General features: G+C 40.3%; 1 protein-coding gene across 5 annotated transcripts in view; it reads left to right on the forward strand.

Annotated features, from left to right (window-relative positions):
• The window catches only part of LOC139556188 (gap junction Cx32.7 protein-like), a 35,599-nt gene extending 9,715 nt beyond the window's left edge, over positions 1 to 25,884 (forward strand). Inside the window, exons 8-10 of one of the 5 annotated variants that reach the window (XM_071369798.1) lie at positions 4,365 to 7,401; positions 7,517 to 7,616; positions 20,199 to 21,231. In XM_071369798.1, coding sequence (XP_071225899.1) covers positions 4,365 to 7,401; positions 7,517 to 7,616; positions 20,199 to 20,261 — 3,200 coding nt within the window. In that variant the 3' untranslated portion in view covers positions 20,262 to 21,231. The other 4 variants (XM_071369800.1, XM_071369802.1, XM_071369803.1 and 1 more) reach the window with 4 other exon arrangements.

A 25,884-nucleotide genomic window follows, 5' to 3' on the forward strand; every position in this document is an offset into this window, starting at 1 on the left:
TGATTTATTTCAGCCTTTATTTCTTTCATCACATTCCCAGTGGGTCAGAAGTTCACATACACTCAATTAGTATTTGGTAGCATTGCCTTTAAATTGTTCAACTTGGGTCAAACGTTTCGGGTAGCCTTCCACAAGCTTCCCACAATAAATTGGGTGAATTTTGGCCCATTCCTCCTGACAGAGCTGGTGTAACGGAGTCAGGTTTGTAGGCCTCCTTGCTCGCACACGCTTTTTCAGTTCTGCCCAAAAATTTTCAATATGATTGAGGTTAGGCCTTTGTGATGGCCACTCCAATACCTTGACTTTGTTGTCCTTAAGCCATTTTGCACAACTTTGGAAGTATGCTTTGGGTCATTGTCCATTTGGAAGACCCATTTGCGACCAAGCTTTAACTTCCTGACTGATGTCTTGAGTTGTTGCTTCAATATATCCACATCATTTTCCTCCCTCATGATGCCATCTATTTTGTGAAGTGCACCAGTCCTTCCTGCAGCAAAGCACCCCCACAACATGATGCTGCCACCCCCGTGCTTCACGTTTGGGATGGTGTTCTTCGGCTTGCAAGCCTCCCCCTTTATCCTCCAAACATAACGATGGTCATTATGGCCAAACAGTTCTATTTTTGTTTCATCAGACCAGAGGACATTTCTTCAAAAAGTATGATCTTTGTCCCCATGTGCAGTTGCAAACCGTAGTCTGGCTTATTTATGGCGGTTTTGGAGCAGTGGCTTCTTCCTTGCAGAGCGGCCTTTCAGGTTATGTCGACACAGGACTCGTTTTACTGTGGATATAGATACTTTTGTACCTGTTTCCTCCAGCATCTTCACAAGGTCCTTTGCTGTTGTTCTGGGATTGATTTGCACTTTTCGCACCAAAGTACGTTCATCTCTTGGAGACAGAACACGTCTCCTTCCTGGGCGGTATGACGCCTGCGTGGTCCCATGGTGTTTATACTTGTGTACTATTGTTTGTAGAGATGAACTTAAGGCGTTTGGAAATTGCTCCCAAGGATGAACCAGACTTGTGGAGGTCCACAATTTTCTTTTCAGCGGTCTTAGCTGATTTCTTTTGATTTTCCCATGATGTCAAGCAAAGAGGCACTGAGTTTGAAGGTAGGCCTTGAAATACACCCACAGGTACACCTCCAATTGACTCAAATGATGTCAATTAGCCTATCAGAAGCTTCTAAAGCAATTACATAATTTTCTGGAATTTTCCAAGCGGTTTAAAGGCACAGTCAACTTAGTGTATGTAATCTTCTGACCGATTTGGGAATGTGATGAAAGAAATAAAAGCTGAAATAAATCATTCTCTACTATTTTTCTGACATTTCACATTCTTAAAATAAAGTAGTGATTCTAACTGGCCTAAGACAGGGAATGTTTACTAGGATTAAATGTCAGGAATTGTGAAAAACTGAGTTTAAATGTATTTGGCTACGGTGTATGTAAACTTCCGACTTCAACCGTACATGACACACACACACACACACACACACACACACACACACACACACACACACACACACACAGTCAAAATATTTGGACACACCTACTAATTCAACGTTTTTTCTTTATTTTGACCTTCTTAATGCGATTTGAGCCAATCCGGTGTGTTGTGACAAGGTCCTGGTGGTATACAGAAGGTAGCCCTATTTGTGTAAAGGCCAAGTTCATATTATGGCAATAACATCTCAAATAAGCAAATAGAAATGACAGTCCATCAAATCAAAGTTTATTTGTCACTTGCGCCGAATACAGCGGGTGTAGACCTTACAGTGAAATGCTTACTTACCTTTTCTGCACTATTGGTTAGAGCCTGTATTAGGTGAACAATAGGTAAATAAAGAAATAAAACAACAGTAAAAAGACAGGCTATATATACAGTGGGGAGAACAAGTATTTGATACACTGCCGATTTTGCAGGTTTTCCTACTTACAAAGCATGTAGAGGTCTGTAATTTTTATCATAGGTACACTTCAACTATGAGAGACGGAATCTAAAACAAAAATCCAGAAAATCACATTGTATGATTTTTAAGTAATTAATTTGCATTTTATTGCATGACATAAGTATTTGATACATCAGAAAAGCAGAACTTAATATTTGGTAGAGAAACCTTTGTTTGCAATTACAGAGATCATACGTTTCCTGTAGTTCTTGACTAGGTTTGCACACACTGCAGCAGGGATTTTGGCCCACTCCTCCCTACAGATCATCTCCAGATCCTTCAGGTTTCGGGGCTGTCGCTGGGCAATACGGACTTTCAGCTCCCTCCAAAGATTTTCTATTGGGTTCAGGTCTGGAGACTGGCTAGGCCACTCCAGGACCTTGAGATGCTTCTTACGGAGCCACTCCTTAGTTGCCCTGGCTGTGTGTTTTGGGTCGTTGTCATGCTGGAAGACCCAGCCATGACCCATCTTCAATGCTCTTACTGAGGGAAGGAGGTTGTTGGCCAAGATCTCGCGATACATGACCCCATCCATCCTCTCCTCAATACAGTGCAGTCGTCCTGTCCCCTTTGCAGAAAAGCATCCCCAAAGAATGATGTTTCCACCTCCATGCTTCACGGTTGGGATGGTGTTCTTGGGGTTGTACTCATCCTTCTTCTTCCTCCAAACACGGTGAGTGGAGTTTAGACCAAAAAGCTCTATTTTTGTCTCATCAGACCACATGACCTTCTCCCATTCCTCCTCTGGATCATCCAGATGGTCATTGGCAAACTTCAGACGGGCCTGGACATGCGCTGGCTTGAGCAGGGGGACCTTGCGTGCGCTGCAGGATTTTAATCCATGACGGCGTAGTGTGTTACTAATGGTTTTCTTTGAGACTGTGGTCCCAGCTCTCTTCAGGTCATTGACCAGGTCCTGCCGTGTAGTTCTGGGCTGATCCCTCACCTTCCTCATGATCATTGATGCCCCACGAGGTGAGATCTTGCATGGAGCCCCAGACCGAGGGTGATTGACTGTCATCTTGAACTTCTTCCATTTTCTAATAATTGCGCCAACAGTTGTTGCCTTCTCACCAAGCTGCTTGCCTATTGTCCTGTAGCCCATCCCAGCCTTGTGCAGGTCTACAATTCTATCCCTGATGTCCTTACACAGCTCTCTGGTCATGGCCATTGTGGAGAGGTTGGAGTCTGTTTGATTGAGTGTGTGGACAGGTGTCTTTTATACTGGTAACGAGTTCAAACAGGTGCAGTTAATACAGGTAATGAGTGGAGAACAGGAGGGCTTCTTAAAGAAAAACTAACAGGTCTGTGAGAGCCGGAATTCTTACTGGTTGGTAGGTGATCAAATACTTACGTCATGCAATAAAATGCAAATGAATTACTTAAAAATCATACAATGTAATTTTCTGGATTTTTGTTTTAGATTCCGTCTCTCACAGTTGAAGTGTACCTATGATAAAAATTACAGACCTCTACATGCTTTGTAAGTAGGAAAACCTGCAAAATTGGCAGTGTATCAAATACTTGTTCTCCCCACTGTATATCATGACTTTAAGTAATTTTCTTATAATTTTTGGGGGATTGATTTAAGTTAATTAAAACACACAAACTACAGTTATGCATATTATGGGTTCATCATGTTGCCTTTACCAAGATTACAAACAATTAGAGACCTTTATACTCCAAGATGTTTGGAGTGGACAGGTAGTTGTTGATGCAGGGAGAGAAGAACAAGATCAGGGTTGAGTGATATCAGAGAGATAACACCTACAAGTGGTGGACAAAAATGCAAACAAATGAGGGACAAGAAGATGACTACTCATGCACTTTTAGGTGGGGGTATTGTCATATTGTTGTCATTCATTCATCCAGGTAATTCTGTTTGTTGGTCCACCACCTGGACCTTATTTAATACACAGTAGATGGACATTTCAAATGTCTTCAGATAGGCTTTAGGAAGACAAGTCAAACTAATTAACAAGAATAGCAGTACAGCAAATGTGAATCGGCTTTCAGATAATTCATTGAATTGTGTGTGTTGTGGTCTTTGTTGCGAGGCTTCTTAAGAGGGCTGGTGTCGGTTCTAACCAAGCAATAACACACCTGATTTAACATCATGATTTGAAGTCTATGATTAGTTAAATCAGATGTGTACTGGTTGGCAAGAGCAAAAGCCTAAGTCCACATTTGATCTCTGTGGATACGATTGAACTTCACATGAGAGATTAATCTTTCATTTTATATCCACTTATAACAATTAGGGCAGTACATGTTAAACATGTCTAAACTTAGATTTGAGTGGGTTTAATAGGTATACACATGCTAATCAACTGCTTTAACTCGATGAAACTGACTGTACTGTGTAGACATGGTATGCTTTTAATTAGCTAATCAATGTATTGTATTTGACCAGAGTTTCCCAGTGCTACTGGAGATTCCAATTCAAAGAAGTTGGAAGTGAATCAGGAGAACAACAATCCTGGCTGCTCCGTCACACATGCTGCACAACGAGATGTGGATGAGACATCTGTCCATCCTTCCAGCCTTGAGGAACTGGAAGAAGGTGAAATTGTTAGTGAAAGTGAAGAGGAAGAAACTCCAGTCATGCCAAGTTCTCCAGCCATGACGGTTAGGCCCACAAGAACTAATAAAAATCAACCAACTCTCAAGTCATCCCCTAGACTTTCAAAGAAGCCGGCCAAAGAAAATAGTTCAGTTTCACAACAGAATTTTGAACTCAGAAGTAAAACCTTGACTTCACCATTTGGAAGCCCCACATCAAACAAAACCCGCTACAAAACTGTTCAACCTCCGTTACCCAAAGCTGCCTTGTCTACCGTGGAGGAGGTTATGGCCATGCTTGCAAAGATTCGCTATGAGTGCAGAAAAAAGTACATGAAGCTTCATTCAACATTCCCTAAGAAAACCTTCTGCGGTGTTATGGACATGTCCTTTTTTCCCTCTTTTACAGACTTTGTTGATAGTGTAAGCTTTACTAAACTATGCAGCCAAGAAGATTACCTCAAAGTTAAACTGAAGAACATCATCATTTCTGTTTTGAGTAAGTTATCAAATAATGGCATTGTCAACCGCATCTTTGACCAAGAACCACTTAATATGAAGTTGAAACTGTGGGAATTCGTGGATGTGCAGTTAGACTTCTTATTCAAGGAGATTCAGACTGCACTGAGAAGTGTTTGCAAATCCTCAAACGGAAGTCAGTCGGCAGGAGCAGAAAAAAGAGACAGGAGTCTCTCTGGAAATGGGGTACCCAAGCTGCCAGTGAAGTCCCCCAAGCTGCCAGTGAAGTCCCCCAAGCTGCCAGTGAAGTCCCCCAAGCTGCCAGTGAAGTCCCCCAAGCTGCCAGTGAAGTCCCCCAAGCTGCCTGTGAAGTCCCCCAAGCCATCTGTGGCCGCTGAACTTAAAATGCAGCAGGGAGTGACCATAACCAGATCTTCTGCACCAAAAAGACTGCAAAAGGAATTCACTGAGTGTGTTGAAACCAGCATGAAAAGAACCAGGTCTCGGACTGTCCCCCCTTGCAAAACAGGTCTTGGGAGAGGCAAAAATATTAAAATGTCCTTCGAAGAGGATATGGAATCTGTGACTCAAACCTCAGATCCTCCTGTTATCCAACCTCCTTTGCAACACGTGGTAGAGATCTTACCATCAAACAGCTCTTCATCTGCTGAGAAAACAGCAACCTGTGTTCGCCGGCTGTCTCAAAATGGCTCACTCCATGACAAGCCTGACTTTGAAATCCTCACAGAACAGCAAGCCTCCAGCCTAACGTTCAACCTGGTAACGGACTCTCAGATGGGAGAGATCTTCAAGTGTCTCTTACAAGGATCTGATCTGCTAGAAACGAGTGTCTCAGCTGGGGACAATCATGGCTGGTCCCTTGGTACTCCTCTGAAAGAAAGAGAGCGTTTCCTAGGCGTTGGTACCCCAAGTAAAGTTGGTACTCCCTCTAAACTCATTGCCACATGGTCAGCTATTTCACCTATCAAGTTTTCCTCTCCAAATTCAAAAGTACAAATTCCATTAAATCCATCTTTGTTGGATGAGAGTTGCATGTTAGAGGTGCCCTCCGGCCTACCAGAAAGCAGAATGACACCACAGTCCAGTGTGTTCTCGCATAGATCATATTCCATCTTGGCAGAAGATCTGTCTGAGTCTCTCACAATTCCCTCACCTCTCAAGTCTGACAATCACCTCAGCTTTTTGCACCCAGCCAGCGGGGAGCCCATGTCTGTTCCAGACAGTGTCATCAGTGCACACTTCAGTGAGGATGCTCTTATGGATGGGGAAGACGCTACAGAGCAGGACATTCACCTTGCCCTGGACACGGACAACTCCAGCGGTGCATCAAGCGGTGGTGGCAGGACCAGGGAGGCTCCTGTTAACCCCTTGTTTCACTTCAAGCCTCACTTGCCCATGCAGGCAGTAGTGATGGAGAAGTCAAATGATCATTTCATTGTGAGGATACGGCATGCAAACACAAACTCCACCAACTCGGGGGTCAACTCCACCAACTCGGGGGTCAACTCCACCAACTCGGGGGTCAACTCCTCAAGCCCAGGCAGTGTCAACTCTACCTACCAAGGAAATAACTCCTCAAGCCCAGGCAGTGTCAACTCTACCTACCAAGGAAATAACTCCTCAAGCCCAGGCAGTGTCAACTCTACCTACCAAGGAAATAACTTCTCAAGCCCAGGCAGTGTCAACTCCACAAGCTTAGGAATTAATTCATCAAGCCTAGTAGTGAATTCTTTAAGCCCAGACATCAACTCCACCAACCCAGTGGTCAACTCCACCAACCTAGGAATCAACTCAAGCCAAGGAGTAAACTCTTCAAGCCCAGGCAGTGTCAACTCTACCTACCCAGGAAATAACTGTGCCTACCCATGTGTCAACTTCACAAGCCCAGAAGTAATTTCTACCAACCCAGGCATCAGCCCCACAAGTGCAGACATCAATCCTGGGGGTGCTGAGAGCCCTCAAACACAACCAGGAGAAGAAAAACATGGAAAAGACGAAGATCAGCCCCCAGAAAAAACTCCTTCAAAATCCCCTTTTTCAGAGGCGAGTCCTCCTTTCTACCTTTCCAGCCTTTCCACAATCACCGAAACAACATCTGCGCTATCTTCGCCATGCCTCACCATCATAGAAGACACACCAGAGAGAGACCACAGCAAGGGTAAGACCGGGAAAAAGCGCACAAAGCACCATGTGGAAACTAAAGCAAAGCGGGTTAAAAAGGAGGTGATCCCAGAGAGGAGCATGCATAAAAAGAAGTCCTCAAAAAGTCCCAAAGGAAAGGGGACTGGAAGCTCCAAGAGAGAGAGAAGTGAAGTCATTACTCCACCCCAATCTACCCCTTCACCCAACAGCCTGTCTGCCAAGAATATCATCGTAAAAAAGGGTGAAGTGATGGTGACGTGGACAAGGTGAGTTGGTCTTTAAATACATGCCTTTTTGTTATGTGCCATTTGTATGTTAGCTGTTGGAGAGTCTCTGTGTCAAGTGTCATGATTGCCACTAAAATAATTGTTTTTCTTGAAGGGATGAAGATCGAGATATTCTCCTCGCACTGAAGATGAAAGGTTCCTCTCCAGATACTTTCTCTGCCCTTTCAGAGAAATTGAACAAGACACCCGCTCAGGTATGTCTTTACTAATTTACTTTAGATAGTAATGGCATTCTATGTTTTTGATATAATATACTAGTAGTTAATGCTGAGCATTGATGTCAATTCTGGGTAACCCTTTACAAATGGAACCTTATTGTAAAGGGTTTATAAAGGGGTTATAATCACGCTATTAACAATTATTGAATAATTTGTAAATGCATTATAAGCAGTTAATAAACAGTATCACATTGGTCAAAATAGTGCAATAACTAACTGGTCAGTGTTTGCCAATTAGTGAACAAATATTTACCTCCAGCTATTAACCATTTATAAATGCACTTACAAATGCTTATAAGATTAAGCCTTATGCATCATCATGCAACGTTATTTTCAATAGTTGCATAGTTGAACAATAGTTATTTCCTCACTTTTGAGTGTGATGCATTGGTGCTCTGTCTCAGGAACAGAAGAGGTTGGTTTTCAGGATTTGTCTTGACCCACCTTTGAAACCCAGATGCCCATGTCAAATTTACATCCAGGACATCATTCAATCATAATTTCTAACATATTGCCATTTAACAGATGATATCAACACACTTACCACTTCTCTGTGATAGTCCAAGTATGTTGAACGCTCTAGTGTGAAATGGTAACCGTAATACCTTTGGTTGGTGGAACATTGGAGGAGGTATCCTCTCACAATGTTGAGTGTTTTGGTCTTCATACCCACCATTCATTGACTGAACATGTTTAACAAAGTGTTGAATCTTCTCGTGTATGTAGTGATGAGTACCCAATACTGCCTGTAAGTATGGCTAAGCTCTGAGTGAACTCTCAAATCATCTATAAATGATTAAGGCCTAATACATTTATTTAAGTTGACTGATTTCCTTATATGAACTGTAACTCAGCAAAATCTTTGAAATTGTTGCATGTTATATTCTTGTTCAGTATAGTAAGAACAAAATGTAATTTAATGGAAGGAGACATTAGGAAAACAATTATTATTGCAGTGACTCAAGACGGTGGTAGCCTATCGTTGGTATAGTGAGTAGCCTAGCTAATTCGGATTAAAAGGGGATATCTTTTTTTTCTCCCCTTTTTAACACTACAAGTCAGAATAGAACTTGATAACAGTTAACTATTTAAAATACAACCTAGGGTCTCATGGTCCCCTTCTGTGTCTTCTTCTGTTAATTTGTGTTGGAGAGGAGGAATTTTGACATTGTAGCACTCTAGCTACACAACTCTATTATCATTATCATGATTTATACCATTTAGGCTTAGCTAGTTATGTTATCCACTGCTAGCTGAAAATAATAATAGAGGCCATGCAATTCAATACTCAGCTTTAAAACAAAAGCAATTTAGGTCAAAATAATTCATATTAACAAAGGAACTAGAGGGACTAACAGTACAGATGGCAATAACTTTCAAGAAGATCATGTGTAATATATTATACAAATAAAGCGAACTGTATGGCATATGGGGAAAAATGCCCCAAATAATTTTGTAATCTTCAACATAGAAATGTACTGAAACTTGCTACAAATTACGGAGTCACCCATGATTCACCAAACAATATTTTGAAAGAGGAAGCAAAGTAGCTTAACCATATATTTTCATTTGTCTCCTCCATCTCCACTAACCGAAGTTAATTGTTAGGATTTTTTTCCTATTAATAATGTAAAATTAACAGCTGTATAGAAATACTCATGTGAAGGCCAAATTACAGAGGAGGAACTTCTTGATGCAATTAAAGCCTTTAAGTCCTGGAAAACTCCAGGGCTGGATGGCATACCAGTTGAGTTATACCGTACCTTTTTTGATGGACTCAGATGACCGTTATTAGAATGTTTTAACCATTCCTATAAAAATTGTAGATTATCAGATACTCAACAGGTTCTTATTTCATTATTACTGAATCAGGACCCAAGTGGTAAATATAAAGATCCAGTCCATTAAACAAATTGGAGGCCTCTTACACACAAATTCTAACAAAATGTATAGCACATAGAACTAAAAAGCTATTGTCGAATATTTTTCATCCTAATCAGACAGGTTTTTTTTACATGGACGATACATTGGAGATAATATAAGACAAGTACTGGAAAAAATAGAACACTATGAAAAATATGGGAGACCAGGCCTGGAATTCATAGCTGACTTTGAAAAGGCTTTTGAAAAAGTACGGTTGGCATTTATATATACAGTGGGGAGAACAAGTATTTGATACACTGCCGATTTTGCAAGTTTTCCTACTTACAAAGCATGTAGAGGTCTGTAATTTTTATCATAGGTACACTTCAACTGTGAGAGACGGAATCTAAAACAAAAATCCAGAAAATCACATTGTATAATTTTTAAGTAATTAATTTGCATTTTATTGCATGACATAAGTATTTGATCACCTACCAACCAGTAAGAATTCCGGCTCTCACAGACCTGTTAGTTTTTCTTTAAGAAGCCCTCCTGTTCTCCACTCATTACCTGTATTAACTGCACCTGTTTGAACTCGTTACCTGTATAAAAGACACCTGTCCACACACTCAATCAAACAGACGCCAACCTCTCCACAATGGCCAAGACCAGAGAGCTGTGTAAGGACATCAGGGATAAAATTGTAGACCTGCACAAGGCTGGGATGGGCTACAGGACAATAGGCAAGCAGCTTGGTGAGAAGGCAACAACTGTTGGCGCAATTATTAGAAAATGGAAGAAGTTCAAGATGACGGTCAATCACCCTCGGTCTGGGGCTCCATGCAAGATCTCACCTCGTGGGGCATCAATGATCATGAGGAAGGTGAGGGATCAGCCCAGAACTACATGGCAGGACCTGCCCAATGACCTGAAGAGAGCTGGGACCACAGTCTCAAAGAAAACCATTAGTAACACACTACGCCGTCATGGATTAAAATCCTGCAGTGCACGCAAGGACCCCCTGCTCAAGCCAGCGCATGTCCAGGCCCGTCTGAAGTTTGCCAATGACCATCTGGATGATCCAGAGGAGGAATGGGAGAAGGTCATGTGGTCTGATGAGACAAAAATAGAGCTTTTTGGTCTAAACTCCACTCGCCGTGTTTGGAGGAAGAAGAAGGATGAGTACAACCCCAAGAACACCATCCCAACCGTGAAGCATGGAGGTGGAAACATCATTCTTTGGGGATGCTTTTCTGCAAAGGGGACAGGACGACTGCACCGTATTGAGGGGAGGATGGATTGGGCCATGTATCGCGAGATCTTGGCCAACAACCTCCTTCCCTCAGTAAGAACATTGAAGATGGGTCGTGGCTGGGTCTTCCAGCATGACAACAACCCGAAACACACAGCCAGGGCAACTAAGGAGTGGCTCCGTAAGAAACATCTCAAGGTCCTGGAGTGGCCTAGCCAGTCTCCAGACCTGAACCCAATAGAAAATCTTTGGAGGGAGCTGAAAGTCCGTATTGCCCAGCGCCAGCACCGAAACCTGAAGGATCTGGAGAAGGTCTGTATGGAGGAGTGGGCCAAAATCGCTGCTGCAGTGTGTGCAAACCTGGTCAAGAACTACAGGAAACGTTTGATCTGTGTATTTGCAAACAGAGGTTTCTGTACCAAATATTAAGATCTGCTTTTCTGATGTATCAAATACTTATGTCATGCAATAAAATGCAAATTAATTACTTAAAAATTATACAATGTGATTTTCTGGATTTTTGTTTTAGATTCCGTCTCTCACAGTTGAAGTGTACCTATGATAAAAATTACAGACCTCTACATGCGTTGTAAGTAGGAAAACCTGCAAAATCGGCAGTGTATCAAATACTTGTTCTCCCCACTGTAAATGCCTGGAATATTTACATTTTGGAGAGTCTCTTATACAATGGGTTAAAGGTATGTGTGTGTGTGTGAAGGGAGTAGTACACAGCGTTGTACGAGATCTTCAGTTTCTTGGCAATTTCTCGCATGGAATAGCCTTAATTTCTCAGAACAATAATAGATTGATGAGTTTCAGAAGAAAGGTCTTTGTTTCTGGCCATTTTGAGCCTGTAATCGAACTCACACATGCTGATGCTCCAGATGCTCAACAAGTCTAAAGAAGGACAGTTTTTATTATTGCTTCTTTAATCAGAACAACAGTTTTCAGCTGTGCTAACATAATTGCAAAAGGGATTTCTAATGATCAATTAGCCTTTTAAAATTATAAACTTGGACTAGCTAACACAACGTGCCATTGGAACACAGGAGTGATGGTTGCTGATAATGGGCCTATGTAAATATTCCATAAAAAATCTGCCGTTTCCAGCTACAATAGTCATTTACAACATTAACAATGTCTACACTGTATTTTTGATCAATTTGATGTTATTTTAATGGGCAAAATAATTTGCTTTTCTTTCAAAAACAAAGACCCCAAACTTTTGAACGGTTGTGTATGGATGGATGGATGGTAACCCTAGGTGTAAAATAGTAAGTAATGTCTACTTCTCAGAAAGTATTAAACTGTCAATAGGATTAAATTAAGGTTGTCCACTATCGCCATATCTATTTATTATGGCCATCGAAATGTTAGCTATTAAAGTCAGATCCAACAAGAATATCAAGGGTCTAAAAACAAAGGTGTCATTGTACCCTGATGATTCATGTTTTCGTTTAAATCCACAAGTTGTATTTCTCCACAGCCTCATAGAGGATCTAGATACTTTTTCTAACCTCTCTGGATTATAACGAAATTACAAAAAATGTACTATATTACATATTGGATCACGAAAGAATACAACTTTTACATTACCGGGTAGTTTACCAATAAAATGGTCTGACGGTGAAGTGTACAAAAGCTGAAGAACATGCGCACATCCAGGTACTTTCCACAGGTGCTGGAGTTGTAGGCAAACTCATGGAAAACAGAAAGCAAAATGCCGCACACTGTTGCTCCTGCTTCCAGATGATATTTATTCACGTTTCATCAGGCTTCCATATCCCAGGTGGGGGTGGAAGGTCATATATATGTAACTTCCTGAAACAGGTGGTAAAAAAATGTATAACATAGTATGAAAATATGTGGGCGTACTCAGTATTCAATGATCTCACTCCCATAACTTTTAATTTAAAGTTAGCAAAAATAGATATGGTCTTGCTACTGTGGAAATGAAAATACCTGTCTATTTGTGGGAAAATCACCCTGATTTAACTCTTTAGTCATATCCCAGTTTACCTATTTGCTTATGGCCTTGCCTACACCTAGCAATTTGTTGTTGTTTTTTACTATCTGAGCAAAAAATATTCAATTTTATTTGGAAAGGCAAGCCAGACAAAATTTAAACAGACCTAGTTATATAATGAATATGGACTCGGAGGGCAGAAATGATTAAATATTAAAGCATTAGACCTCTCACTAAAGGCTTCAAATTTTATACTTAAATCCAAACTGGTTCTCTCGCAGATTAGTAAGAATGTCTCACCCCATGTTCAAGAATGGCCTTTTTCCCTTTATTCAGATTACAACCTCTCACTTCGGTTATTTGAAAATGACATCTCCAAAATATTGCTATTTTCATATCTGTTTAATTACTGCAAAAATGGAAGAGGCAAGTGGAAGGGGGAGAACGTAAGGAACTTGTCTGTCGGCCCTACATTAACGACCACAATTGGTTAAAGAAAATTTTGATGAATAAAAAGTATACCAGTTTCATGAAAGGACCAAGAAATTGACAGCTGTGCCATATAGATTGCAAAGTATTTGGGAAGAGATTTTCGATGTACTGATTCGATGAACTAATACACAAAACGACACTGGATTCAGAACTTTGTTTTTCTATTTAAATTATTATACAAAATTCTTGCAACCAATATAATGTTATATGGGGGATACAACCATCCCAGCTCTGCAGATTTTGCTGCAAAGAGACACTCATTAAATCATTTTGTTTTGGTACTGTCCATATGTAGCTTCAAATCAAATTTTATTGGTCACATACACATGGTTAGCAGATGTTAATGCGAGTGAAGCGAAATGCTTGTGCTTCTAGTTCCGACAGTGCAGTAATATCTAACAAGTAATCTAAGAGTTTCCCAACAACTACCTAATACACACATCTAAAGGGGTGAATGAGAATATGTACATATAAATATATGGATGAGTGATGGTCGAGCGGCATAGGCAAGGTGTAATAGATGGTATAAAATACAGTTGAAATCAGAAGTTTACATAAACTTAGGTTGGAGTCATTAACTCGTTTTTTAACTACTAAATTTCACGTTAACAAACTATAGTTTTGTCAAGTCGGTTAGGACATCTACTTTGTGCATGACACAAGTAATTTTTCAAACAATTGTATAAAGACAGATTATTTCACTTATAGATCACTGTATCAAAATTCCAGTGGGTCAGAAGTTTACATACACTAAATTGACTGCCTTTAAAACAGCTTGTAAAATTCCAAAAATTATGTCATGGCTCTAGAAGCTTCTCATAGGCTAATTGACATCATTTGAGTCAATTGGAGGTGTACCTGTGGATGTATTTCAAGGCCTACCTTCAAACTCAGTGCCTCTTTGCTTGACATCATGGAAAAATCAAAAGCAATCAGCCAAGACCTCAGAAAAATAATTGTAGACCTCCACCTCCAAGTCTGGTTCATCCTTGGGGGCAATTTCCAAATGCCTGAAGGTACCACGTTCATCTCTACAAACAATAGTACACAAGTATAAACACCATGGGACCACGCAGCCGTCATACCGCCCAGGAAGGAGACGCGTTCTGTCTCCTAGAGATGGACGTACTTTGGTGCGAAAAGTGCAAATCAATCCCAGAACAACAGCAAAGGACCTTGTGAAGATGCTGGCGGAAACAGGTACAAAAGTATCTATATCCACAGTAAAACGAGTCCTATATCAACATAACCTGAAAGGCCGCTCAGCAAGGAAGAAGCCACTGCTCCAAAACCGCCATAACTACGACTACGGTTTGCAACTGCACATGGGGACAAAGATTGTACTTTTTGACGAAATGTCCTTTGGTCTGATGAAACAAAAATAGAACTGTTTGGCCATAATGACCATCGTTATGTTTGGAGGAAAAAGGGGGATGCTTGCAAGCCGAAGAACACCATCCCAACCGTGAAGCACGGGGGTGGCAGCATCATGTTGTGGGGGTGCTTTGCTGCAGAAGGGACTGGTGCACTTCACAAAATAAATGGCATCATGAGGAACGGGAATTATGTGGATATATTGAAGCAACATCTCAAGACATCAGTCAGGAAGTTAAAGCTTGGTCGCAAATGGGTCTTCCAAATCGACAATGACCACAAGCATACTTCCAAAGTTGTGGCAAAATTGCTTAAGGACAGCAAAGTCAAGGAATTGGAGTGGTCATCACAAAGCCCTGACCTCAATCCTATGGAACATTTGTGGGTAGAACTGAAAAAGGTGTGTGTGAGCAAGGTGGCCTAAAAACCTTAAACCAGCTCTGTCAGGAGGAATGGTCCAACATTCACCCAACTTATTGTGGGAAGCTTGTGGAAGGCTACCCGAAACGTTTGACTCTAGTTAAACAATTTAAAGGCAATGCTACCAAATACTAATTGAGTGTGTGAACTTCCGAGCCACTGAGAATGTGATGAAAGAAATAAAAGCTGAAATAAATAATTCTCTCCACTATTATTCTGACATTTCACATTCTTAAAATAAAGTGGTGATCCTAACTGACCTAAGACAGGGAATTTTACTTGGATTAAATGTCAGGAATTGTGAAAAACTGAGTTTAAATGTATTTGGCTAAGGTGTATGTAAACTTCCGACTTCAACTGTACATATGATATGAATAATGGAAGATATGTAAACATTTAAGTGGCATTGTTTAAAGTGACTAGTGATCTATTTATTATAGTGACCAGTGATTGGGTCTCAATGTAGACAGCAGCCTCTCTGATTTAGTGATTGCTGTTTAGTAGTCTGATGGCCTTGAGAGAGAAGCTGTTTTTCAGTCTCTAAGGTCCCAGCTTTGATGCACCTGTACTGACCTCGCCGTCTGATCTTGATGATCTTGTTGGCCTTCCTGTGACATTGAGTGCTGTAGGTGTCATGGAGGGCAGGTAGTTTGCCCCTGGTGATGTGTTGTGCAGACCGCACCACCTTCTGGAGAGCCTTGCGGTTGATGGCGGTGCAGTTGCGGTACCAGGCTGTAATACAGCCCGACAGTATACTCTCGATTGTGCATCTGTAAAAGTTTGTCAGGGTTTTGGGTGACAAGCCCAATTTCTTCAGCCCCCTGAGGTTGAAGAGACGCTGTTGCGCCTTCTTCACCACACTGTCTGTGTGGGTGGACCATTTCAGTTTGTCTGTGATGTGTACGCCAAGGAATTTAATACTTTCCACCTTCTCCACTGCTGTCCCTTCGATGTGGATAGGGGGGTGCTCCCTCTTCTGTTTCCTGAAGTCCTCGATCATTTCCTTTGTTTTGTTGAAGTTGAGTGAGGTTGTTTTCCTGACACCACACTCCGAGTGTCCTCCCATCCTCCCTGTAGGCTGTCTCGTTGTTGTTGGTAATCATGCCCACTACTGTTTGGTCATTTGCAAACTTGAAGATTGAGTTTGAGGCGTGATGGTGGCGCTGTATTATCCTGAAAGCGGGCAAAGAAGGTGTTTAGTTTGTCTGGAAGTGTGACGTCGTTGTCCATGACGTGGCTGTTTTTGATTTAGTCTGTGATTTCCTGTAGACCCTGCCACATTCGTCTCGTGTCTGAGCCGTTGAATTCCGACTCCACTTTGTCCCTGTACTGGCATTTCTCTTGTTTGATTGCCTTGCGGAGGGAATAACTACACTGTTAATATTCAGCCATATTCCCAGACCTCTTTCCAAGGTTAAATGCGGTGGTTTGCGCTTTCAGTTTTGCGCGAATGCCGCCATCAATCCACAGTTTCTGGTTAGGATAGGTTTTAATAGTCAGTGGGTACAACATCTCAAATGCACTTCTTTGTAAACTCACTCAATGAGTCAGCGGATAGATCGATGTTGTTATCTGAGGCTGACCGGAACATATCCCAGTCCGCGTGATCAAAACAATCTTGAAGCGTGGATTCCGATTGGTCAGACCAGCGTTGAATGGTTCTAGTCACTGGTACATCCTGTTTGAGTTTCTGCCTATAGGAGCAAGATAGCGTCGTCGTCGGATTTGCCGAAGGGAGGGCGGGGGAGGGCTTTGTATGCATTGAGGAAGTTAAAGTAGCAGTGATCGAGTGTTTTACACCCGCGCGTAGTGCAATCAATATGCTTATAGAATTTAGGTATCCTTGTTCTCAAATTTGCTTTGTTAAAATCCACAGCTACAATAAATGCAGCCTCAGGATATATGGTTTCCAGTTTACATAGAGTCCAGTGAAGTTCCAGGAAGGGCCGTCTTGGTGTCTGAGGGGGAATGTACACAGCTGTGACGATAACTGATGAGAATTCTCTTTGGGAGGTAATATGTAAGGAATTCTAGGTCGGGTGAGTAGAAGGACTTGAGTTCCTGTATGTTTTTATGATTACACCATGAGCCATTAATCATGAAGCATACACTCCTGCCCTTCCTCCTCCCAGAGAGGAGTTTATCTCTGTTGGCACGATGCATGGAGAAGCCCGGTGGCTGAACCGATTTCGACAACATATCCTGAGAGCCATGTTTCTGTGAAACAGAGAATGTTACAATCTCTGTCTCTCTGGAAGGCAACCCTTGCTCGAATTCCATCTACCTTGTTGTCAAGAGACTGGAGATTGGCGAGTAGTATACTCGGCAGCGGTGAGCGACGTGCACGTCTACGGAGCCTGACCAGGAGGCTGCCCCTTCTGCGTTGCCATTGTTTTGGGTCGGCTTCTGGGATTAGATCCATTATCCTGGGTGGTGGTGCAAACACAGGATCCGCTTCGAGAAAGTCGTATTCCTTGTCGTAATGTTGGTAAGTTGACGCCGCTCTTATATCCAATAGTTCTTCCCGGCTGTATGTAATAAGACTTAAGATTTCCTGGGGTAACAATGTAAGAAATAATACATAACAAAATACTGCATAGTTTCCTAAGGATTCGGAAGCGATCATCTCTGTCGGCGCCATCTTGTTTTTGGTTGCGGTTTCAGGAACCGCTGAAGAATTGCAACTTTTACCTGGAGCTAACTCTGCAAATAGCACTGCTGGGTGATTTTAAAAAGTCATAGTCAATTAATTTAATAATACTTTTAGCAAAAAAATATCTTTAATTTACAGTATGTAGAATCTATGAGAATAGAAAGGTTCAGAACTTTTGTGAAACAGCACAACTAAAAAATATATGGAAACTAGAAATTAAAACTGGATGGTGTTCATTGATCGATGGAAGGGGTTCAGTGGAGCTGAAGGATGGGACTAAAAACAAACAAAAGATAACTTTTGTAAAATATACTGTGTCTGTGAAATGTATATATAAGCTGGAAGTAGAAGCCTAAGTGTTTTCCATTAGTTTACTCCAGTTAAGGGTGGGGTGGTAGCGTTAGGGGAAAATAATAAAGGAACATCTATTAAAAAAATATGTAATAATAATGTTTACCAAAAACATATATGGGGGATTGGAAATGATGCACACTATTACATTGATGGAAGCCACAATCTATCTGTAATTTAAAGCTGATCTACCCCCTGATTTGTATATATTTAAAAAATATATATAATAATAGCTAGCTAGTGTTTAACATTACTTGCCAACACTAATATCTAACTACCAGATTAAAGGGGTTATCAAAATTGTTGCTAATACACTAGCTAATAGTAAATTAGTCTTAAGTGCAATTTGCAGAAATCACAACGCCATTTCCTAGTTGCTAAAATTCTAATAGTTTGCCTAATATCAGTTTGTGACAAAACATGCAATGTATGTATAGTGTAGAGAATCATTGTACCATCTAAACCAAAATACATTTTCAGCTGTTTTGAAGTTGGTGTACAAAACCGAAAGTAAAAGACGCGAAAATGAAACTTAAGAACAGGAAGCATAAAATGACCTCACATAAAACAGATCTACTGCCTCTTAGACCTGCTTTCAATGGTGGATTGGAACTTTTCGGTAGTATTTTAGAAGAGGTACATATTCATTAAACCATTGTGGGGAAAATTTGGCTAACCATCCTTTTCATATTCCGAATGCGCGTACTTGGTGTGGTAGCAGAGGATGTTTGGGACAATGAGCAGAGTGAGTTTGTAACACGGACCAGCCTGGGGAGTTTGTAAATCTCCCCAAAAATTGCATATTGCAGCTTTACAATTGGTGTGCTGACAAAGGATGCAAGCTAGCTAATTTACCATCTACCTAGCTAGAGACAACTCGCTAACTAGCGTGTTAATCCAAAAACGCTAGCTAAACTAATTCCAGGGAAATTCTGCCCTGTTGATGTTAGCTAGGTAGCAGCTACAGTTTGCCTGCTATAGCGAAGCTAACTTTCCAGCAAGCGTGACTTACTTAGCTAGCTAACTATATTATGCCAAATATCTTGTGCTAAATCGTCTAGCAGAAAGTTTCAATGCTAACTAGCTAACATTTCCTAGTTAGCTAGGACAGATGTGCTAGCACGATAGCTAGCTACTTTGCTAGCTGGGCAGCTTGCTAAATCATTCAGCAGAACTTCTGTATCTAAAAGTGAAACAAATTGCATAGAGAATTTATCCTCTCTGTCGTCATTTTTATCTTGTGAACAGTTTTATTTCGCGCAATCTTTTCCGTCTGGGTTTTGCACACGTCTCATAGCCACATCTATCCTGATTCTTCACGACGCACTGTAACGTCAGTGTCAACACATTCTGGGCATGTTCCAGGTTGTCTTTATTTCAAGTGTGTTTCACAGACGGGCAGATCTCACAAAATCAGGCAGTTCTCCGAAACCAGCGAACCAATAATATGGCTTGAGATGTTCAGACGAGGCCTTCATTCCTGGAATAGATAAGTGTACCAATGCATCATCATGGTTTCAAATGTGGGGCAAGACACATGGGAGTTGACCATTGTTGTGAAAACCAAACATTTCTGTTTCTGGGACAGAACAACAATGTATCACACCAAAAAGTGAGAAAATAACTATTGTTTAACTGTGCATCCATTTGAGAATAAGGTTGCATGATGATGCATAAGGGTTCAATATTTTTCTGCGTTTAAGTGCATTTATAAATGGTTAATACCTCGAGGTAAATAGTCTCACTACTTGGCAAACACTGACAGGCTATGGCACTATTTTGACCAATTTGTTATAACCCATTTGTTAATGGTTTATAATGCATTTACAAATATTAAATAACCGTTAATGTAATTACAAAAGCTTTTATATGAGCCCTTTTGAATTGTAACCCAATTCTTTATATTCATAGAGCATTTTTTGTCTTTACAGTGTTTGAAGTTTATTTTTAAAAATATATTTTGAAAGTCTCTTTGCATGTTTATTTGATAGAGATAGAGGAGAGAGTGTGCTGAAATAGCAGTGGGCCGGATTCGAACACATGCTGCAGCAGTACATGTGCACCGGAGGCCGTGGCCATTATGCCACTGGAGTTTCTTTTTGATAATGACATTTTATGTATTTGATATAAGGTACTAGTAGTTAATGCTGCGCATTGATGTCAGTTCTGTTTATTTTTAATCTTTAGATTGCAAAGCGATTTTCCCAACTGATGAAGCTTTTTAAGAAGAAGGAGAAGATGGCAAACTGACTTCTGAATGTTTTTTTTAATTCGATGAAGATTTCATTTACTAGGCTCCTTATACTCTCAGACATTTCAAGGTCAAGACTTGAATGGCCCATTTGATGAATGAGTGGAAGCAGATCTGAATGTGATGCCTGTAATTAATGGACTTGGAACTAATGAACACAGTCAACTAGAACTCCAACTGAAATGTGTTTTTGTGCTGTGGTCAGTAAGGATCTGAATATCCATGAGGTAAAATCCACACAGGCTTAAATATACAATGTATTATCGCCCCACAGCCAAAATGAATACAACTTGTATAAACTGTTTTGATATGTCTGTTGATTTAGCAGATTTCAATGCACTGGATTTATTTTTCTTCCTTTTTTGTGTTGAATCTAATCTACCATATTGATCCTGGGCAATATCCCATCTCAACGTCACAACTCTTAATATGCCCTAGCAAGGTTATACCATATGAGGAGTTAAACACTTCTGCAATCATATATTTAATCAAGTAATTAACCAATTTTAGCTGTAAATAACAGAATGTGAATGACCTCCTAATGCTTTTATGGAGCATTGCAGCCTGTGCTGCTTGTACAAAATTTGTACTAAAGTTACGTATGCTTTTCTACTTCAACATAATCTGTGAGTGTTTGGAAATAAAGATTGGAACAACAATTAAAGTGACCTTTACTCTGTCACGTGGCAGAAAGTGCATTTTACTGTATTATATATGGCATTGACTTCAAGCTGGTCAGTTAAATGAAAAAATAAGCCACAGATGTTCCATTTTAGGTATGATTCAAGGTCTTACGTTTATAGAAATTAAGGATTTTACCAAGTACACATTTCTTGACTGCTTAGATTTTTGGTTGGTTGATTTTGGTTTTGGATGGTTGTGAATAAGTGACAACATGGTTAAGAAATATACGTTGTGTAGCCTATATTGTACATATTTTGGTTTTGAAAATAAAGTTTATTTATTTAACATGGTTTTGATTAATGAAAATGTTCAATTTCACATAAATTCAATAACTTCACTTTAACTTACCACCCAAATGAATACAGCATATTTTAGGCACATTCTCAACTGCTGCTGAGGTTTTATAGAAAAGAGCAGCATATCTTCCAGCTAAAACGAAACACTTAATGGGCATAGTTCAACACACCTATTCTCACAGTTCTAGCTGTCATGGGAGAGGTCATTAATAATGAATCCTTCTGGAGGGCAATGTTTCAAAGTAGTACATGCTCTAATATACATATCCAGAAACTATTATGGGAATTGAGCTAAGGGTTTACTTGCCTTAGCTCACCACTGCTATAACCTCGAACTTCATTCAACTTTATTTCAGAGTGATTGTAAGGACACATTCTATTTGATGATAAATCAGGGTAATGGAATGGGATCATGAGGTTAGAATCCCATTTGGGTGTATTATTAATGGTGGCTATTGCAACCACACAGTACCATGCAATGTAAAATGAAGTGTTTCATACATTCCCTAAGGATTTATTTTCCTGTTTCTAATAACTGAAAACTATTAAATGGTTAACTAATTTTCAGGAATCTAAATGGCCTCCTAAATATCAATGGCAACAAGGTGAATTTGTTCAAATTGTGTCATCTGTTAAGGATGGAATTCATTACATTAACAGAACTTGGTCAGCAGGCTTGGCGAGACTAGTCCAATACCTGAAATAGTTAACTTGGGACATGACTCATTGATCATTCTGTCTGGCCCAATTGATTGGTCCCTTTGACTTGGTCAGTTGAATACAATTAGTTGTACTACACATGCAGATTTATATCATATCCAAACATAATCACAACCTATAGTACAAATATTTGAACATTTAAATAGCATGCATTTGACATGTATTGATGTCCAGAGCTTGGCCATGAGATGGTTGGCAGTATTGGTAACATGTCCTACTGTGTCTGTGTGGTGTCCTGCTGTCAACAATTGTGTGGTAAAACTAGCCCCAGGCCATTGTCCAGTCGCTTGGTGGATCGATCCTCGCATTTTATGAGTCCTGCTTGCAACAGATTGGAGAGACATTCACTGTAGCTATGCTCAGAGATGGGTTGCCTATCTCTTCAATCGGTGGAAACAAACGTTTAATTCTACCAAATAATCCGTTCTTTCTGAAGCAAGTGGAACACAACCTAGTTGAAATGTAAGTTAATTCTAACTCTTAAATCCTTTGAGATGTTTTATTTTATTTTGCCTTATTGGATCAATCAATTTAGTAAAAAGCAATTGTTTTGCAATCATGAAAAATATACACAGTAAACCTTTATGAAATAATTGCTTATACTGTAAGATATTTATGTTATACTATGGCCCAGTGGAAGTTTATGTTAAATCGTTATTTATTTTTTTACAGCATAAGGATATGTGAAACAGAAGATGGGGGATTGGAACTTGTTGGGGAGTATCTTAGAAGAGGTACATATTCATTCAACCATTGTGGGAAAAATCTGGCTAACCATCCTTTTCATATTCCGGATGCTCGTACTTGGTGTGGCAGCAGAGGATGTTTGGGACGATGAGCAGAGTGAGTTTGTGTGCAACACGGACCAGCCTGGGTGTAAGAATGTGTGCTACGACGATGCATTCCCCATTTCTCTTATCCGATACTGGGTGTTACAAATCATTTTCGTGTCCTCTCCCTCTCTGGTGTACATGGGACATGCACTGTACCGTTTAAGGGCCCTTGAAAAAGAGAGACACAAAAAAAAAGCTTTCCTGAAAGCAGAGCTAGAGGGCGCTGAGCCCATTCATGAAGACAGACAGAGAATGATAGAGAGGGAGCTGAGGAAGCTGGAGGAACAGAAGAGAGTAAGGAAAGCTCCACTCAGGGGCTCCTTGCTTCGCACATATGTTTTCCATATCTTGACGAGGTCGGTGGTGGAGGTTGGCTTCATAGTCGGACAATATGTACTCTATGGCATTGGGCTGGATCCTTTGTACAAATGTGAGAGATTGCCTTGCCCAAACAGTGTGGATTGCTTTGTGTCCAGACCAACTGAGAAGAACATTTTCATGATCTTCATGCTCGTCATCGCTGGGGTTTCTTTGTTCTTGAATCTCCTCGAGATATTCCACCTGGGAGTGAAGAAAGTCAAACAAAGTCTGTATGGAAATAAAGGTGCAGATGATGACAGCATAGTATACAGGTCCAAGAAAAACTCCATGGTCCAGCAGGTGTGTGTCCTTACAAACTCATCTCCCCAAAAGATGATGCAGTTCACTCAGACAGCTTGCACAATGGATGCTGTCCCCTTGTACATGCCTTCAGTAGCTCTTCACAACGATGGTGGTGGCACCAACGGTTCAGAGCAGTACCCTAGACAGCTGGGGGCCGTGGAGCGCTGCTACACCCTGGACCAGAGGGACCACTCATGCAGCAGTGATGACTCCAACGGGCCTAAAGGCTCAGGCCAAACTAGGCACGACGGAGCACAGCCACCACCTTCACTCATGGCCAGCCATATGGAGATACCAGCAGCCCTGCAGAACCAGCTGCGCAAACAGAGCTGGGTCAGCGCTCTGCAGGACTACAGTGACATGAGTGATTCACCTGACAGTGACCACTATCCCACGGCGAGGAAGGCTAGTTTCATGTCCCGGGGACTCTCTCAGACCAACCTGGCCAGTCCTCCTGATAGCCCTAACTCCGGGAGTGGGGCGGACACAGAGGCCAAGCGTATCGCCCAAGGAGAGAGCCCACCTATGACCCCGCCTCCAGCCAGTGGACGAAGAATGTCAATGGTAACTACAGCCATTACGCAACATGCTCTTCAAAATTAAGGATGTATTGTATGATTCTCATCATGTATTTCTAAAGAATCAGATGAAATAACTGCATGTTTTCACTCTTTCAGAGCATGATTCTGGAACTGTCTTCAATCATGAAAAAGTGAGAACTGGCTGAGGGACCAGAAGGATCTGGGTGGGGACCCTGATCGCAAAGCGACACTTCCTTCTAATTGCCTAATTGTATTCATAATAACATATGTATAGAGCTCGCAAGTTTGTAATCCTAAAAACTGGAAAATTAGTTACCACTGTTTCGTTCAGCCATTCCTATGGGGGAAATGAATAGGGAAAGAATGGGGCTTTAGGATGAACACCGAAAATAAGGTCTTCGTAGCTCTTCTACATTTTTGTTCTATGAGATAATATCAGTCAGTTAACATGACCTTTTTGAATTATGAACCCTTTATGTGCTTGTTTTGATTACATAAATGCTTCGAAATTCACAAAAAGTGACAGCTGTTGAAGATGATCTCATAGAACAAAACGTTTTAGACCTACTAAGCTTGTGTTTAATACAGACCTTATTTTCGGGCATTTATCCAAAATGCCTCAACAAAAAAAAACATACATTTTCCAAAAGGCTTTGGCCAACGAGCCATGTCGGAGTTAGTTCCTACAAAAAGACGACATTACTATTTCTCTATTGTGGACGAGAAGTAAATGCTTTAGTACAATTATGTTGGCATGGGTAGTTCTAATTTCAATTTTTTTATTTGTCACATGCTATCTTTGCGGTATCATATTTAATATAATTTTTGTGGAATTTATGAGTGAAGGCTACTTTTAATTACATTTTGCACATTAAAATGACATTTGGCTTAAAGTGAGCATGTTCATATGATGAGACATTGGCCTTCTAAGGAAATTCTTACATTTTTAAAAGACTCATTGCTTGTGATCGCTAATACACTTAAAACACTGTGGGATATGATAACCCCCACTATACAACATTTTTGAAAGCACTTTGATATTGTTTACTGTACAGAATGATGATAAAGTTGGAGATAGAAGGGCTCTTCAAAATCAACAAAATGTGAATTTATTAATGAACCATTTTATGGATGTTTTTTCTCAAAAATGCATTATCTTCAACACTTGTCATCTTTCTTGATATCGTTGCTGGGTTTTTCACGCTCAACAGTTTCCCGTGTGTATCAAGAATGGTCCACCACCCCAAGGACATCCAGCCAACTCAATATTAGGAAGGTTTTCTTAATGTTTTGTGCACTCAGTGTACAGTAAGAGTATGATTGTATAAAATTGAATGACATACTGTTTTACAGTTTTATATATATGATGAAGGAAACAAAATGTCTTTGCATTTGCAGATATAAAAAATGACCAAATAATGTACATGATATGTTTCTTTATTTCATAAACAGAAATGGTGTCTAGACAAAAATGTCATTTATATAACACTAGCAATTGAAATGAATGAAAATGGGGTTTGCACAATACCGTGTTTAAAATGGTTAATAAGTCATTTTAATTCATTAGGGTCGTGTAGCATTTCAAAATGAAAAAAGTAAGAACTCTTAATAGAGAATAAACAAATAACAGCTATTTCATATTGACAATATTAACAAAAAACTGTTCTAGAAAAACGAGAGAAAATTACTTTGTGACTACAAGCTGAAGAGCTTTTACATTAAAAATAATGAACCAAAATCTACTAATACAATAATCCATATAATCTGTGTAAAAAGCATGTAGAAAAAACACCTGATGAAGTTTGCTGATACAGTCATTGACCAGTAATGAGAGGTATGAAGGATTTCACAGGTAGATAAGTGTGAGAAGGTCTGCACTGGGTG

This window comes from Salvelinus alpinus, chromosome 27 (genome assembly GCF_045679555.1).
Source record: "Salvelinus alpinus chromosome 27, SLU_Salpinus.1, whole genome shotgun sequence".
NCBI lineage: Eukaryota > Metazoa > Chordata > Actinopteri > Salmoniformes > Salmonidae > Salvelinus > Salvelinus alpinus.